The sequence below is a fragment of the Pyxicephalus adspersus genome, chromosome 1, assembly GCF_032062135.1.
Source record: "Pyxicephalus adspersus chromosome 1, UCB_Pads_2.0, whole genome shotgun sequence".
Classification (NCBI taxonomy): Eukaryota; Metazoa; Chordata; class Amphibia; order Anura; family Pyxicephalidae; genus Pyxicephalus; species Pyxicephalus adspersus.
This window is the reverse complement of record NC_092858.1, coordinates 21669501-21688565: the sequence shown is the minus strand read 5'-3', so window position 1 is coordinate 21688565 and position 19065 is coordinate 21669501. Positions and strand designations below refer to the sequence as shown.

The following is a 19065-nucleotide window of genomic DNA, read 5'->3' as shown; positions in this document are numbered from 1 at the left end:
AAACGCTATATCATTTATAAAGATGTTAAACAGTAACGGTCCAAACACCTTGGGTACCAAAAGGATAATACTGTGTTGTTTCCCATTTCCCCCCAAGAGCTCCCCTTTAGGGTGTTAGCTATAAATATTCTGAACAAAGTTGTGTTATCATATAATAGATAATAAGATCACAAGATTAATAGTAAAATATATGCATACACAGTTTTCAGCAGAATAATCATTGCTTCAGATTAAACCCAACTAGGGACACAGACTGCCTGTCCAGTGGTTTAGTTCTTCTGGGATTGCTTTAGATCACCAGGCTGTCACTGTGTATTTGCTCCTTGGGTTTCAGTAACCTAATGTTCTTAGGAACATCTACTCCTAAATTTATAGTCTGGCATGCCAGAGATTCCAACTTTTCCCCATCAAACTGTTTATGTATAGTACTTTTTTACAGCAGACCATTAAGATCAGTTGACACCAGCAGCCAATAAAGGAGTTCATTGGATAGTGGGAGGTTAGGTGAGTAAAGCTCCGTTTATCTAGCCTGTCAAACCCTAATACCAGAGATTGCTCAGTATCAAAGGGGAATACAGAACTAGGTTTTCAGATCAATTAGGGTCATAGCTGACACCTTGCGGCACCTTGTCTTAGGCAATGATTTAAGTTTTATAACTTCAAAATGCTGACTGGTTCTCTTTAAAATTTAGGTGCCCCCAAGAGTTTGCTGTAAGGTACTACACTTGTGTATTGCATCTCCAGCACATTCCTGTTTTCCAAGCAAGTCTCTGGAGAAGTCAGATGAATGGTGTTCATGTTTTACACTGAACACTTATTACATTATACCATGAAAACACTGAATCATGTTACATTTATTTAGAAGTAGACTGTAATCCATTGTAGGAAGAGTTCTGTACCGGTTCTGTGAGAATCAACACTTAGCCTATAGTCATATAGCTTGACTTTTTCAAGGGTGAAACTCCAAAGTCAGCCGGGACATTTTACAGTACCCAATGCTTGTTAAAACCACATATTTATAAAGAACGTATAATACGTGATAAAAAAGCAATAATCGTATTACAAGAGCAAAGACATTTAAAATGATTCTTTTCAAACTCCAGAATTTAGAGGGGCACAATATTTAGAAATGTCCCTAAATTTCCATCTTGTGCCCATTTCAACTCATCTTTAATGTTCCTTTTTAGATTTCTGGCCTTCAAAGGAGATTTAGCTGCAGAAGTAGTGTCGTTCATAGTGATCTGTTGAGGAGCTAAATATTATTATTAATAAACACAATATAAATAGCGCCAACATGTTATGCAGCTCTGTACAATAAATAGGGGTTGCAATTGACACACAGACATTGACAGAGGAGAGGACCCTGCTCAGAGGAGTTTACAATCTAAGAGGAAATATGATTATGTTAAAACAGTATTTAACCCAGAAATTTTTTTAAGCCAGATGGCAGCCCATTTCAAATATTCCCTACTAATAGCATGTATAAAGAAGAACTGGACCTCCTTCCTTCTGGATTTTAGCCTCTGAATTGTAACTGACAGCAACAAAAAGTTTGCAGACATCCTAATCCTTCATCACCCTCTCAAAAACAAAAAGGTTATGCTAGAGTTGGGCTTTAACCATCCTAATCTCTCAGTGGTTCCACAAGGTTTGCAATTCACTTTTTTTCCTTCTGCTTACAATTCTCAGTGTAGAGTTGGACCCAGGAAAATGTATTCTGTGTAAATATATAACCAGGTTGTTGTAGTGTTGCTCTTCCTCCTGTGAGTGTATTTGGTCATTGAATAGAAGGTGTTGTCTTTCTTTCTGAATGGCTTGGGAGAGGTTAACTCCAGCAGTAAGGCGGAACACTTCTGGAGTGTGCTCTGCCCTGCTGTGCTAGTGGGGACTTTAACCTCAGAAGATTCTCTTGGCAAATGTTTTATTTTGTCTTTTGTCTTACACACATTCCTGTGATGAGCAGCTAAGTTTCACAGAAAGAGCTGGTTCAACCAGAAAATGTACTGCCTATATCAGAAGGATCAAGAAAGAATCTGAGCACAGAATCGGCTACAGTGGAAATTTACTGCTGCTTTCTACTGTTCTGCAAGCTATCGATTATGTGCAAATAGTCCTGGGGATGCCGGTCTGTCAGCAGACAGAGAAGGAAACTGCTTTTTGTGTTATATTACTGAGCAAACAAGAAATAGAATTAACTGAACACAATCACACAACTGGGGATATGTAATCTGTCTGCCTTGCCTTTATTTATTGGAACAGTTTCTGGAACAACATTGGTCAGGCGATTATTAAGTAAGTACTGCCAAATATAGCCTTTTATCAATTAGGGAAGATTGTTTTGTATACTGTTTCAGAAGAAAATACAATATAAAAATGTATTGGTTTCGTGTTTACTTCATGGCCGTTTGCAGCCTGGTTTCTAAAGTGCTTCTTTAGTAAAGTGTGAGAGCTGCTGCATAGGCAGGTGGAGAAAATGATTATGCCAATAAAACCAATACCAATGCACATCAATAAATCTAGCAATATTCACAGATGATAATGTATTATCGGTATTAAATATTAATGGTCTCATTTCATAGTAAAATCCTGTTTAATACAGTGCAAGAAACGTTCCCTATTCATTCAGAGGTCGGTTCATTTGAGTTTATGAATTTCTTGTTACCACACTGAGCAAGGATTTCAGTAGTCCTCTACATAGGAGTACATCTAGTTATCTGTCTCCACATTTATAAAGCAGGGGCAATATGTATATGCATTCTTTAATTATTTTTGGATGTATATTTGGATCTATGTCCTGCATAATGCCAGACTTCCTGTAAATTATACCAGGTTACTAGTTACAGATAACTCCAAAAAGATAACACCTCAGCAAACTGGTTTGTTCTCCAATTTTGTTTTAATAGAATATTGATTACCTAAAATGTGTTTTGTATAGGAGGTGCTTTTCTTTAGAGCTGTCTGCATTGGCCCTTAAAAACCCTTCAAAGCTTCTGTACTGTATGGCCCTGCATTGTGAAAGTACATATAATAATGACACATTCATCTATTAAGTGCAATGTGTAAGGGCAGCATGGTGGCTCAGATGTAACACTCTTGCCTTTGCAGCGCTAGGTCCCAGGTTCCAATCTCGGCCAGGACACTATCTGCATGGAGTTTACAGGTTCTCCCCATGTCTGCATGGGTTTCCTCCGGGTACTCCGGTTTCTTCCCTCAGCCCAAAAACATGCAGTGAGGTTATTTGGCTTTCTCCCAAAAAATGACCTTAGACTATATAAATGACATATGACCGTAGTAGGGACATTAGATCGTGACAGTTAGTGACATGACTTAGGTCTTTGTACAGCGCTGCGTAATATGATGACGCTACATAAATACTGTGTAATATTAATAATATTGTGTATGTAATATTCAGGTACTTGGGCATAGGTCATTGTTTGTGTTTGGATTAATGTGAATGTGTATTATAATATTCACTCTAGGGTACAGCCATGCTGTATAATTATTCACAAGACTGGATCCAGAATAGTGTGGGTGCTCTTACATTACAGTAAACCTGTGTCAACAAAATTGAATAAATAATCCTTTAAATGCATGGCAAGGTAGTGTCGTTAGTGATTTTAGGCATGCATTCAAATGTTGCCTGTCAGATATTTTGGATCTCAGGGCATGATCACAGTAAGTAATTGATGTCATCATCTAAGTTTTTGCATTTGAGCACTCATGAAGGAATCTCACAGGGTTCTCTATTAAAGTGAGTTATTGTAGGCCTTGATAAACTATATTATTTTGAACTGCATGTCTCTATTCTCTTCAGAATTTTTTTAAACTGGGTGGGAAGAAGCTGTAGGTGGTTGGCAGCCCCTGTATTGTGACCCAACTTTTCTGTAACCACTCAGAAACTCCCTGGTTACTGAAAAGTGCTGGGTGGTGCGCCCGGCTAAAAACAGCTGGTGAAAACATTGCTCTACCCCTTTACTGTCATTCAAGAAGTATTGAATTGATGGTGGAAGTTACATGAACTTTGCCTAGACTGCTACATGAGTCCATGTAGCCATCTGAAGAGTGTTGATGGAGTTAACAAACATATAAGAAACATTTTCCAACCACAAGGAAGGATTTTGACGCTCAAAATCCTTCTCCACTACTAGTTTTAGAACAACCCAAAACAAAAGAAAGGCTTGGACAGCTTGTAATTATCCGAGACTCGTAACAGATCTTTTGTTGTTTAATACAGCCGCTCTACTAGCTAGAAAGCCAACTTGCTAATGCTCAATTAATTTCAGTAGATGACATCTATCTTATCTATCTTCCTGTATTTCTGCAAGTTTTAAGTTATAAGTTAGATCAGGTAACAGGCTATTGAAATGAATAGACTTTTAAATAGAATTTTTGAATAGAATTAAAAAAAAAAAAAGTGCCTGTCATTCATCAGGGCCAGGGGTCTTGGCACCAACATAGTGGTCAAAATTACCTCCTCAGTGATTTCTTTCTTAAGCGGCTGGAAGTCATTAACTCTAAGGGAAGGGGCAGCTTTTTTTTTTTTTTTTTTTTTTTTTAACCAGGCTATTTTGGATGAGGATGTGTATTATATTTATTTTTAGGTTAATTTTCAGTTTATATGAGTATTTTACAGACATCATTCAAATTAGGAGCCTGAGGTTTTTTATTTGTGTTGATTATTATTATGTAATTTGTCAGAGATATAGATTTCTTTAGTTGGACATGCGCCTATAATTACTTGAATTATTGACATGCCAACCATTCAACTTGGAATGAAGGTGAAATGTTTAAAATAACTTTACATTAGTGTATATCATTTCTGAAACCCCAAGGGACATTTTTCATACACCGTAGAAAAGAATTTTTCTAAACAGCAAATGTTTAATTCTGAACATAAGGTGTTTCTAACATAAAATGTTTTTTCTCTGTGTTAGCAAGGGTTTCCTCCAGGCACTCCAGATTCGACCTTCAACTATGGTGGGGGTTCTTCGATTGTAAGCTCATCTGAGAGACACGGATTTCAGTCACAGTTTTGAAGTGCAGTCATTCCTGCTCCCTGCACTTCTGCATTTCTATCAATCTGGGCCCTGGAAAAGGTGGGGGTTCTGCAGTTGCCTGGCCCTACAACTAGCCCTGAATGACGTATAAACTATGGGTACTTTGTGCCTTTGGCCCTGACATTTTCTTTTGCTTTGTGTTCTGGTTTCTCAGCAGTCACTTTACCAGAAAGTTTGTGCAAAGGGATTTTCAGGCCAGTTCAGGTTCCCTTTGAAATAGTCAAGCATACTGTTTAGTACTGCCCCATGAACAATTTGCAACAAAACAAACAACCATTTGAGAAAGTTAAACAGAACTTGATGTTAGGGCATAATTTCTTTACAGTATTGTATTTTTATATTCATGGACTTCAGATAACATATAATTAGTGTGATATACCTTCTCTGTGATTGCATTACAATTGCTGTCAGCTAATTGTGTTTTGTTATCCACCAGTGAAACAACATTGTATAAATCTACTGCTTCTTCTGCTCTGTAATTAGGAGTGAGGAATCATGCATCACTAAATTGATATCACTGAGATTGACAGGGATGATTATCTCATTGTCACCAGCTTTTCTATAGGAAACTCTGCTTTTAAGAAGAACTGAATTATGGAAACGGTGGCAAAAAAGTTTTGCCTTCTTGTAGCTGATCTTTACCCATTACTGACTTGCCTTACAAAACTCACCTCAGCAAAACTTTGCTATAGTTTCTAATGACAGAACAATTTAAATCCCTAACAGTTTTTGTTCTGGCCCCTGAAGCCAGAAAAGTGTTTTTATGCAAAACAGACAATCTTTGAAACCAATTATTATAACTCTTAGATTGTAAGCTCTTCTGGGCAGGGTCCTCTCCTCCTCCTCCTGTGTCATTGTATCTGTCTGTTATTTGCAACCCCTATTTATTGTATAGTGCTGTGCAATATGTTGGGGCTATATAAATATTTATTAATAAAAAAAAATAACAACTTGAGTCAGTATAGGGCATTCTTTATTTTTATCCCACCCCCACTACTAACACTGGTAGTAATTCACAAACTGGCGTACCTTTTTTTATGATTTTGTATGTTTTCCTGTATGACTATCTGAATGTTTATATATAATGTAAACTGAGAACTGTTTGATAGGAGGTTCTTTGTATAAAGGTTGGCAGTGCTCCATATTTGCTAGCTTTGGCCTGGCTGTAGAAATTGGGCTCTAGCTTGTTGTGGAGTATTAACGAATCTCCTTCCCCAGGAATAGCTCATCCGAGATCCTAGATTATACTACTGAACTGCTGGTTAGGTATGCAGCTTAATAAATATTGTGTGTGTGTGTGTGATTACTTTCCCCAGAAATTTTCTTTAAGCTGAGGGGTGTTAAGAAGTTGTAGGTGGGTGATGGAACCAGTATTGTGACCCAACTGTTCAGTAACCACCCAAAACATCCGGGTGGCTACTGAAAAGTGTGCCGGGTGATGCATCCAGTTAAAAGTAGCTGAACCTTGTGTGTGTGTGTGTGTAACTGTAACAGGTACCTCATTGACAGGAGGTTCTGTATTTTTTCCAGAATGTGTCAGGGTTTTTTTTTTGTATTAGGTTAGATCCAAACATCTCTTAGCTCAGTTCATTTTTTATACCAGTGTGCACCACTTACCTTCTAGTTATCAGATGGACTCTTTATTCTTTTTTATGTGCAGAGATTTTCCTATGTGATGGAAAATAGTTGCTCTGCCAATAAACAGTTGACTGTGAGAGTGCCAAGTCCATTATTTTTCTTTCAATTCAATGATCTATTAAGTGGGCTGGTGATATTGTATTACCATGAAATGACGGAGAGACCTTTCAGGGTCTGTTGTTCTTTGTTACAGACCTTTCCTATTTTTGATTATTGTATTCGTCTGATGTAATATGGGATCTATGATGATGTCATATAAGTTTCTGTATGATTATGATTAACCTGTCTCAAGCCATTTTTGGTCATTGGTAGTGTGCCAGCATTTGGGCCTCCAACTCCAGTCTTGTACAAAAACCTAAACTCCAGTCTCGGAGCTTCTTAAAGACCTCATCTCCTAAAACACTCTAAAAGCTACAAAAATAGTTTGAATCAACTCTGATTGGTGGTTTTTATGTGTAAGAAACACTATACTGTCATGAAAGGGAATGCTGATAAAAACAATGTATTGGTAATGAAATTAGTTAACTATGTGGAAAAGAGCAAACATTATTGTCCATCCTTGCCTTATGGTTTTGGATTGGGGTCCTAGATACATATGGTTGGGGGTAAGGGTTACTATTTTTGATTGTTATTCACTACTTCAGCCTTCCTGTTGTGGAATGAGCACACTGATATTATACATTTAACAGGGACATGACAAAAGCATCATTTTTCACCATTTTCCCATTCTCATGGATTTCATATGTGAAAATACTTGGTTGGTTACAAGTTAAAATGCAATGTCACAAGAAATGATTTCATAGGACATGCACCAAGATTGCATTAAAAAAATAATTCCACAAAATGAAAATACTTGAATACCTTATTTCACTATTTAGACGTTTATTTTGCTGCTGCAAAACAAACTCCATACTGACCTATGTTATTTAAAAAGCCGTAAAGTAGCAACTAAATTAGCGCTAAAAACAGGCTCCAAAATTTGTACCAAAGTTTTGTTCTAAATTCCGCTCCAGTAACAATCATCAGCTGCACTTTCTACTAAATAGACTCAGACCAGTTCTGAAGCTTAACTAAAAAATGTAATTTATTCCACTGCAGTTTTAGTAAATCATTGTTTATTCTAGAGCTTATGTATGTGATCAGCTTTAGAAAAGGGTTATATTTAAAATGTTGTTGATGCCCTCCAGCTCTAATATTTACTACTAATTCTGGAACGTATCTAAAAAATGTCATCAACACAGTTCCAACTCATAAAACTTGGCACCAGTTCTAGACTTTATCTAAAAAGTATGCTCAGCTCCAATCTTTTCATTAGATAATAGCAATTTTTTTCCCTTTTCATGAAAAGGCTCTTTATGCACATGCTTGAGATGCTCAATCATGCCCAGAAAGAGCACCTAAGAGCTTTCTGAGATGCGTGACCTAGGTATCCCAGGAGGCTCTGCAATCCCATTTATTCTCAATCGCCTAGGGGGCAGTGCTGCACTTTTTTTTGTTTTAATTGAAAAAAAGGGTGTTGCTTTTAAAAAAAACAAACAGAATGTTTACTTAACCTAAAAGGGTTGTCTAGCCTTTTATGTAAAGGGAAATTTCTGAGTTTAGGTACACTTTATGCTATCTGTTATACAGGTCTTTGTCGTCCATTGTTGATGAGTGACCACCATGCTTTTTAATAGAGGAGAGCACATTGGGGTGCTGCTCTTCTGTCCTCTACTCTTCCTTCTCTATAAAATAGAATGGCACTATGTGTACAAATAAAAACTATGGAACAATTAAAAAAGATTGTTTTCATTGACAGTATTCAATGTCTATCTGACATCTGTGCGGGTTCAGCAAGATTTGACACCTGGATGGCAATCAGGCAGGTAGGAACAATTATTGCGGAAGGGACCCTTTCTGCAATATCCACCTGCTTAAGGAGACATACCATGTCCCTTCTTTAATAAATAACCTGTCTGCTTGCATTTTTTTTTAAAGAATAGCTTTACATTAAAAGAAAATGTGTGCAATTTTAAAAACAAAAAATGGAACAGATTTTAACTCTGTATTGCAGCTAGAACAATCTACTCAAAAAACTTGCCAACCAACCAAGGATTTTAACAGGCTCAATTGAGTTTGTAACACTGAACAAAGAACAGGAGGTTCAGGTGAATTACAGTATAGTAAAGCTACCCATACACCTGCAGGTTGGTCCAACTGCCTATTGAATCTTTGTCCTTAGCAGATTTGATCATCAATATGTAATGTTCCAGTACAGCAGGTGTGTGATCCCTATGGGAGCTATGTCATCCAGGAACTTTTGGAAGTTGTTGGAGAGCTGTACATATTCAGAACTTTCATTTATTTGTATTTTCGAAAATACCAAAACTTTAGGCCTGATTTATTAAAGCTCTCCAAGGCTGGAGAGGTTACACTTTCATCAGTGAAGCTGGGTGATCCAGCAAACCTGGAATGGATCTGGTCAAGGATTTAAAACATTTGCTAGCAAATACCCATTAACTTTGAAGAAATCAATTTCAGGTTTGCTGGATCACCCAGCTTCACTGATGAAAGTGTATCCTCTCCAGCCTTGGAAAGCTTTATTAAATCAGGTCCATTGTCTTAAAAAAAAAAAAAAAACTCAAGTGGACAAGTTAGTATTACTGATGCCCATAGGATTTTTTAGCAGATGTAGTCTTAAGCCTTTTTTGCTGATGGAGGGCCACCTTTAAGTTGGACACATTTATCCAAAGTCTTGGCTATCGGGCATCTAATTTAATCTCAAACTCTGTACGGTTTAAAATCAACACTTCAGTCAATCAAATGTAAAGTACAAAACACTTCCAAGTATTTTGTTCTGATCCCTTTCTTCCATTTAATACAGTTTTTCACATTCTATTAAGTAGAACTTGTGGTTGAGGTTTGTTTTGTTGTATGTATTAGCAACAATGCAATCAAAATCTCTGTGGGTCACAAATAAATATTTACTAGGGTTGCTAGCCTTTCTAAAAGATAAATAAGGAAGGTCAGCTCTAATGAAGGAAGACTGTGAACTTGAACAAACAGATTGGGATGTTTTCTTTTCAGAAGAAATTTTACGCACCCTTGCAGCCAAAATGACGGCATTCTTTGGTCATGTTTTCTGGCTGCTGATAGCTGGGTGTCCTTTAATATTTTCCTAATCAAGGCCAATGTGCATTATTCCTGGATGATTGGTATGTTTGTACTAGTGTTTGATTTGTATTGGCTTGACACCTAGGTTGTCCTTTAATTTGGTAGATCTAGCTTTACATTATGTTACAGGTGAAGAGACGTCTGCTCTCCCTTAAGCTGTCGGGGACCTGCTGTACTGCAGCTTTCAACATGACCCAAAAAAAGGGTTTGTTCCATTTCTTATTTGGAAAAGGGAAATTTTCGGCTCCCTCCAACTTGCAGTAACAAGTTTGCAATTGCTTGTTATCAATCCTAATATATACTTAACAGTCCCCATGTAAAATACATTGATATATCAAATTGACACAAAATTGTAATGGGTTGGTCAATATTTTTGTAGCATTTTATTTATTTTATGCTTTGGTTTTCTTTTAGGGTATCATCACAATAACATTCCAGCAAGATGAAAAAAATGCCTTTGTTTAGTAAATCACACAAGAATCCTGCAGAAATTGTGAAAACGTTAAAGGATAATATGGCCTTATTAGAGAAGCAGGACAAGAAGACAGAAAAGGTACAGAAAATGTATTTTCTTTTTTAACTCCCATGTCCTGTCCTAATGTACACATGAGGCATTGTGCCTGATTTATCAAAGCTCTCCAAGACGAGAAAAGATAGGCTATTATGGCAGAATGGATTTTATAAAAATCATTTGGTATTGGCAAATACAGTATTTACAATCTTGGATCAGGTCCATTCCAGGTTTGCTGGTTCACTAAGTTCTCCTATGATAGTCTATTTTCTCCAGTCCTGGTTTGCTTTCATAAATCAGGCTCAATGTGTCTGATGCAACCAATTGAATCCTTTCTTTAACCTCCAGGCCGGTTCATTTCTGTCTAAAAGCGCTACATTGTTTATCATGAAAATGTATTTTACAGTATAAAATAATGGTATGAGTATAATAAAGTTTGAAACACAAAATCGTGTCAAAATAATACATTTATTAAATTAAAAAAAAATAAAATAAAATAAATATTATACTCTATAAATCCACTGTATTGCATTCAATACAGTTATTTTGTATTGAATGCAATACAAATAGATTTAAAATTCCCACCGCGCAACGGCCACACGCACTGATGTCATCGGCAACCTGAGAGCAGTAGAATCAAGTATGGCCAACTGGACTCATGTCTTTTATAGTTGCTGTACACAGACAGATCATTCTCTAGAAGCGTGTACTGTAAGATCCAGACTCCTGATTGCTAGATTAGTGCTGGCAAAAACTGGTTAACTATGAGCTAAAGTTATAGAGAGAAGTCACTCTAAATCAATGGACCTGGTGTAAGAAGGATTACCATTATTTGTGTGGTGTAAGAATGATTACCATTAACTTTTAACATTTTTAAATCATACTTGTGGATGCTAATGGAAATGGATATTTTCTTGTTCATCTTACTACTAGATTGGTTTGTTGACTTACACATTTCTATTTTCTAGTCGGGAAAATAATTTTATTGATGATATTTAATAAGACCTTTTTTTTCTTCTGAACTTAATGTTTTTGCATTAAAGTTTTTTTTCTGCATTTTCAGGCCTCAGAAGAGGTGTCCAAATCCCTCCAAGCCACAAAGGAAATTTTGTGTGGTACAGGAGACAAGGAGCCTCAGACTGAGACAGTGGCTCAGCTAGCACAGGAGTTATATAACAGTGGCTTGTTAGTGACATTGATAACCAACCTGCATCTCATAGACTTTGAGGTATGTATTTATTTACCTGCTCAAACAGTTTGTCTTATTAGTGGCTTGCAATCTGACGTCTCCAAATACAGCTGATGAAGCATCCCTTGACCTGAGAATTTGTAATTGTGGTCCTAGAAAGCCTTTCCTGTCCCCCTTCTGTCACCTCCTCTTAACTTGTCTTCTGGTAAAAGGGGAAGCTGAATTAAGCCCAATGAATACTCGGCTGTCCCTATTCTGTCGCAGGCATCGGCATCTCTTTCCTTCTCCTCTTTTGTATTCCAAGATTGCCAGATTCCCTGGCAACAAACTCTGAGCTGCAGTTGGCAGCTGGGCAGTGATCAGGCAGGTAAGAATAGCTATTGCAGAAGCCTCTCCCTTTCTTCAAAAAAACACCAGCCTGATCACCAATTTTCAAAGTGGGACTTTAGTTTCACTTTACCACCTGAACAATGAAGCACAATTGATTTACTTGTAGTACTGGCTTTCCCAGTACCTGTTCTTCCATTCAGGCAATAGTAAGATGCTTTTACCAGGTCCACTTGGTACCTTTAATGCTAGCAAAAAATAAATGAATAATGAGTGACTATACTGAGTGACATCTATATGTGCCATTTACATATTCTGTAAGGTAGGCCATAATAAACCCTGAATTCCTGTAGACTACTTGACAGTAATCGAAGTAAAAAAAGATTAATGCTTTACTGCACTGTTATTTTTGTACTTGTTGACAGTTGCTGTCAGGGTGATGTAATAGTTCCCCTTCTCTGTATCTATTGCCGAATTTAAAATAAACAGCTGTCATATTCATACCCATCTGCTCTTCCTATTCCATTGAATGGAACATCCAGGTAGGTGTGATTCTCACCCTCTTTCTCTTTTCATTTGATTTTCATGATTATATAGTGTTTAGCCTTTGGGGCTTAACATAATCAGGATTCACCACACTTTGAACTTAATACCCTTTTTATGCGGTATTAACTCCCTATATGTATCACTAGCAATGGTATTGTTACAAATGCCAGCATACCCCTCAACCAAACATATTTTAATGTTTTTAAAGATCTCTCTCTCTCTCTATGATATTTTGTACTGCAAAACACAACCGTAAATCCATCCATTGGGTGTTTAATGTACACTATTATTAGTAAAGGGTCTTTATTTTGTATAGGTAAATGCATTGATTTCTCATAGAAAGGTCCTGTTCATACAGACCACTTCACAACTGCATGTAAACTAATCCACCTTTACTGCGATGGTGTTTGTCTATACCAGTTCAAGAAGCACATACATTTGTTCAGGCAGTGGGTAGAATTGGCAACTGGGTACCAGATGCTGCATATAACACCTGAGTGCACAAGATCTACAGCAAACTGTAGCCAGTGCTGCACCTGTGAGGCAGCCCTACAAATGTGCTTTCCTTATTCTAAAGCTGCACAAAATGAAACTGCAAAAAGTGAAGGTTTTGCGTGTTTGGTTTAAGCTCAGTATTAAATTTTAAGGTAATCCCACAAGTATCTACATATTCTAAACAAGCAGTAATATCACTTTAATATCACTCCTATTCATTTCTGTATTTATAAACATTGTGAGAAATTGCAGGCCAAAGTTTACAGCAAAAGCCCTGTATTTTCTATGAGAATAGAATCTTGGCAGGCTGTTAGCCCACGTTTCTAAATGTTTAGAAATTAACTGATTGATTTGAATATGTATGTAGTTTAATGTTCATAGATTGGGCCCAGGTGCACTTACATTTTTGTTGTGGTATGAGCACTTTACCTTTTTCCATCCTTTTATGCAAACCTCAGGCAACTAATATAACAATCTGTACAAACTTCTTTAGATACAGAAAGATTGTAGCATGATGTTCTATCTGACTAATTATAAATTAAAAAGATATAATTCCTGGTAAATACAAAAGACATTGTACAGGGATTTGTTCGATATTATTGTAATGTGTATATGTAATTGAAAATATATCTTTTAGGGTAAGAAGGATGTATCCCAGATATTCAACAACATCTTGAGACGACAGATTGGCACTCGCAGCCCAACTGTGGAATATATCATTTTCCACCAACATATACTCTTCATACTACTTAAAGGGTGAGTATAGAAAAGGTCGTACAGATATGTAAATGTTTGTATTCTCTGGGCCTTTTACAAAATGGCCAGTATCATCAGAAATATAAACTACTGTTCTTAAAGGAGCTATGAGAAGTATGATAAAGTATATGGTGTAACAACTGAACACAAGTTACCAAAGGGAGGTACGGATCCACAAAACACAGGAGTTGAAAGCCAAGCTCCCGCAATTTTATTTTGGTTTGGAGAAAGAAGGGAAGGAACAGAGCCTCTGTCACATAGTTATTCCTGGCTGTAATCAGAAGGTGGATTTAGGGAGCCAGTGCTCGTAACCATGGCACAGAAAATTATTGGGTGTCAGCTGTAATTGTTTGTCACATTGCCTGTCTGATTTGTCTGGCACCATTGTAAGGTCCAACACTTTGCTTGTACTTTGTACATCCTCTTATTAGAGCAAACTAAGATCCAAGCCCCTTTGGATGGATACCTGTGCAGGATGTTGATAAAAATTAGTGTAAATCAGTATATGCTTAACTTCACATGTGATGCTCTCCTATCTAGAAAAGGATGTACAAGCACGCATAAGCTTGAACTCTTCTTCTGGGCAAAATTTTTTTTTTACCCCTCTACCAATTTTGCAGTGGTAAGCAATGTTAATTGGCCAAAGATCATCTTGATCTATTAGCTAATCATCAAAAGATCATGGACAGATCCCATTATAGCCAGGAAATGGTCTCAAAAGAAAAGTTTAGTGGAAATTCAGAGAAAGTTACTATTATATATTATAGGTTCCAAAACAGGTTCACTGCATGCAAATAAATAGTCTTGTTTTAGGTGTGAGAGGCAGAAGATTGGGATTGCAAAAATGATTTTTTTCCTATAACAATTACCAGACATTTACTTTCATATCATTATTTAATTAAATAAATACAACTATAATGTTTGCTGTGGGCAACTTTTTTTAATCTCCCAGGCAGGGCTTCCAAAAACCAAGTAACTTTGCAGAGTGATCCTTAGAGCTGAGTGTTTGCACCTAGTTTACAGCGGTTTGTAGATCAGGCGAGGTGTTCACTGATGTGTCAGACTTCTTGGCCCTGATTTATTATAGCTCTCCAAGGCTGAAGAGGATACTCTTTCATTAGTGAATCTGAGTGATCCAGCAAACCTGAAATAATTTCTTAAGTCATTTGCTGTTTGTTAGCAAATGTTTTCAATCCTGGACCAGATCCATTTGAGGTTTGCTGGATCACACAGCTTAACTGATGAAAGTGTATCCTCTCCAGCATTGGAGAGCTTTAATGAATCAGACCCATTGTATGTAATCGGTAAATTGGGTCATAACAACACAGGTAAACTTCTTGTTGCACATAGGTTATATGTTCATTTAAAGTATTTTGGTAATGTCATTTACAAGAAGAAATCTCCTTTGTGTAGACATATATAAGCCATGAGAAATGTCGGATGTAATGTCAGCAACCCCAGGGAACTCATGAAACGCTTAATTAAAGATGCCCTTCACTCCACTGCATTTTCCTGGCCAGACTGGTCTAGCAGTCCTAGTATATAATGTTCTTCCTCATGCATGGGCCTGGCAGCTTTCCTGTGAAATGACAGGTAAAATATTCTCAAGATATCCTATTTAAAGTGTAAACATCAGTTGCAAAACAAATCCTCCAGGCCTTTTTTTATTTTCCTGAATGTAGCTCCACCTGTAATGATGATGAAATGTTTAAATGATAAAAACATTGTATTTATTCCATTTATACTAATGTCTCATTTTTTCATGTCTGATGTATGTCATCTTAGCAATAAGTTTTTTTTGCAATATGTATGCCGGTCTGGGAAATTAAAGTAGAAGAACAAGCAAAATCAACTGCTGGGTACATCAAACTCTGCATAGTGGGGAAAAAAATCAAAACTGCCCTTTTTTCCTTATATTCTAGATGTGGCCTAGGAATAATTTTTCAAGAAAATATAATATAGCAGCATCATAACCTCCACAACCTCCTTTGTGGTGACGGACCTGATTTCCATTAGAAAGCATGCATTGTAGTGATGACGGTTCTGGTCCATGCTACTGCAAATGACTTAAAGCCAGTGAAGAACTAAATCGCCATTTTGTTTTTGCATTTGCTATTAGCAGGGTTCCACAAAAATCACAATATTCTTTTTATCACCTGCTGCATGCTTGGAAGGTTGTGACTCCATGGAGATCCTCATTGTCTGTCATAAATGAACCATAAAAGCAACTCGTTCTATTTTTGGTATGTTCAGCTCTGGAAGAAGTGTCAATATGTTCTCATAGCACATTTGTTAGAAAGATCAATGATCTTTCTGATTAGAACCATCCAAATAACAAAAGTGCTGCCAGAGGAAGAGTATGTTAATGAAATGTCTACTGTAGGTCACAGGACACTGGCTTGTACTCTTTTTATTGTATAGAATGTCTGTCGGAGTTGCTGCACAAAGTATAATGGCAGCTGATTACCAGCTACTCTGTTTAAATGATCACTTGATTATATCTCTTGTTTTGTGACTAAAGCTTCCCATAGTAGTATAAAGTGTATATTTAGGTGTACCTTTTTGTCAAAATCATTAATTACTTATATGAGGCAGTTTGCCAGTTGCAAAGATTTATCTGGCCACCTATAACTTATTTTTACTCGTTAATCTTATCAGTATTTTTTTCACCTTGTGATAGACCTACTGAATTATGTGAGTAATCTTCATCTGATGGCCTCTGTACATTATAGAGAATGACCAATAATCACCTGAACAAATCTGGCAGCATGGTTTGTTCATCACACTTAGGAATCACTCACGTTTCATCATCTTTTAAAGGTTTCTTCTAAAATAATTCACAAATTCTTCAGCATCTCTGGGAACTAAATCTGTGATACTTGCCTATCCCTTTTTTCCTGCAGGAAGCTGCCATCTTATTTCTTCTTTTCTTCCTGTAGATGATCCTTAGCCATCATTTTGGCCATATATAAGTTTATACATTCTTAGGGTAGCTGGGACTGCCGGGATTTCTGGCAACCAACGCTGAGTGTGTGCAGCTCAGCAAAATTTGACAACTGGCCAGCGATCAGATAGGTAAGAACAGATATTGCAGAAGGGACATAGTCTGTCTATTTCCGCAATAACCACCTGCCTGAATCATTCTCCCATTAATGTCCCAAAAGCTATGTTATGGTGTAAGAGCTTATCAATAATCCAATCGGTACTCTCAGTTTGGAGTGGATGTTCCTAGTTTGACTAGTTCTACTGAGAGAATTGCTGGTGTAGCTTAAAGGGCATTGCAAATTTAGTAGCTGTTTTAGTGTAGTTTAGTGATCCTAGGCTATTTGGTTGCTAAAGGTAATTCAGAGGCATTCAATAATTTAATCAAGTACCTGCATATCTCAGATGGTGCTCAAGAACAGCTGCTTAAAATAGCCAGCGTGTCACATCTCTGTGCTGGTGGAGGAGAGAGGAGTATAAGCCTCATTCTTTGTGAAACATCATTAATGAAAGTAGGTTTGTTAATATTTTATTGCTTTGTTAATCATTTATTACACTGGTTTCCACTTAGCTTGTTGTGGAATTCCATCTTTTGCACTTGTTTGCCAAGAGACCAATGTATTCAGATCTATTGGTGTCCCACTGTGCTTTTGGGTAGCACTCGTATCTTTTAAAAGACATCTGCTGGAATAATTACACATTGTGTGTGTGTGTATATGTATATATAATATAACATGTAACATTTGAGGCTGATTCATAAAATCTGGAAAAATAAAATGATTAGATTGTTTTACTGATTCACTGATTGATTGTTTTAAATCACTGATTCAGTGCAGACATGCTCCCTTTTCAGATGGTGCGAAGCAACAGGTGACATTAGGAAGGGGAAGGGTAGCAGCTCTGTCTGTCAAAAGAAGAAAGTCTTTTACAGTCTTAGAAGAAATTCATTCTTAAAAGCTTAAGAATAAATTGGCATGAAAAGGCTGCTTTAGCAATGGCTCTGCACCTACAGCAGCAGGATATATTTAATGCAGCACTATTGCCAGAATTGTGGATATTTCAAAAAAGATTTTCTTGTAAAATAAAATAAAATATTCCTTTTACTGTTGTGGGTTTTGCAAAATTAGAAGTCTCACTGACAAATTGACAATTCTGGGATTGTCGGTCAAAACTCCATTTCAGCGGATTCCTCTTCCGCTCTGAATGGATTCTCTCTGAAACTTTCTTGAAACTATAGAGCAGAATATTGGCATAGAGGTTGGTAAGAGGAAGCAATGAGCATAGTGGTAGCCACAAGAGATTGACACTCCTGGAATTGTCAGTTTCTTAGCAGAATGGCATTCAGCATTATAGGAGCGAAGTAATTATTATCCTTTTTTGGTCAGTTTATTTATGTTTAGAGGGTAGCAATTATTTGCTCTATGTACAGTGTTTACAATAGCACTTTAATAGTGTCCAGTAACCGTTCCATACTAGTTCATTTTGCAGTGGGAATAAAGACATTCAGCATATAGGACATGGATCTGGTACACCTTTTGCACTGCCCTTTGTTCATAACGATTACAAAAATGACCATAAAAGGTATGTAAGCTCATTGAAGACACTTATTGGGTTTACCTGTATAGTACTGAGAAGGCCCCACTTGGCCTTAGAACAGCCTGAATTCTGTGCATTGATCCGGCTGTAATATTGTATCTGCTATTTATATGTTCTTTGTTTTCCATATTCTGGCATTACTCACAGCTGAAAATAAGATTCATCAGAGCATGACTTGTTTTTCCAATCTCCAGTTTTCCAGTTTTGGTGGTTCTCTGCTAAATGGAGCAGGATCCTGTTCTGTTAGTTGTCATCCCTCTTTACATGACAGGGAGGTAGTTGGTTGCTGTGCTCCTCATTAATAGTTCCTATTGTTTTTCTGTGATTAGAATTTTCTTCAAGCGCCTTGTAACAGAGCATGCAAACGTCACCTGCAGTTGCAATGATTTATTTTCCTACAAATAAAGCTTTGGCGTAGCGTTTGGGAATTTTCCAGTGTGCTACATACATTGTGTCAGTCACACAGGAAATCTAGCAGTGCTATGATACTTCCTGCTGTAATTTCCTGTAGCTAATAATTGCATGTTATTTGCCCTACTGAGATTTCCAAAACCTTATTTTCAGAAAGGAGCAAAAGTACTGTTTTTAGAAACATAAAATTCATCAGCAAACCAGGGCATGCTGGCTCATCCTTGCACCAATATTTTCTGCTTACCTAAAATCTGATTTATTCAGGAGTACTTTATGAGCTTGTTTTGTAGCTGGTTTGAGCTTAATAGAACTGCCAGAGGTTTCTCTAACAAGTTACTTCCAATCTTTTTTGTATTATTTTGCATTCTTTTTAATTAAAGTATTCTAGGCAGTTATGATAGACA

The 19065-nt window shown here is 37.0% G+C and overlaps 1 protein-coding gene across 4 annotated transcripts in view; it reads left to right on the top strand.

The window, feature by feature from the left end:
* Nucleotides 1-19065, top strand: part of CAB39L (calcium binding protein 39 like) — a 60919-nt gene that overhangs the window by 18269 nt on the left and 23585 nt on the right. The window contains exons 1-4 of one of the 4 annotated variants that reach the window (XM_072403608.1): nt 1895-2292; nt 10263-10401; nt 11423-11587; nt 13554-13672. In XM_072403608.1, coding sequence (XP_072259709.1) covers nt 10291-10401; nt 11423-11587; nt 13554-13672 — 395 coding nt within the window. In that variant the 5' untranslated portion in view covers nt 1895-2292; nt 10263-10290. Of the gene's footprint in view, nt 1-1894; nt 2293-4980; nt 5097-9977; nt 10054-10262; nt 10402-11422; nt 11588-13553; nt 13673-19065 lie in introns of those variants that run through there. The other 3 variants (XM_072403626.1, XM_072403617.1, XM_072403599.1) reach the window with 3 other exon arrangements.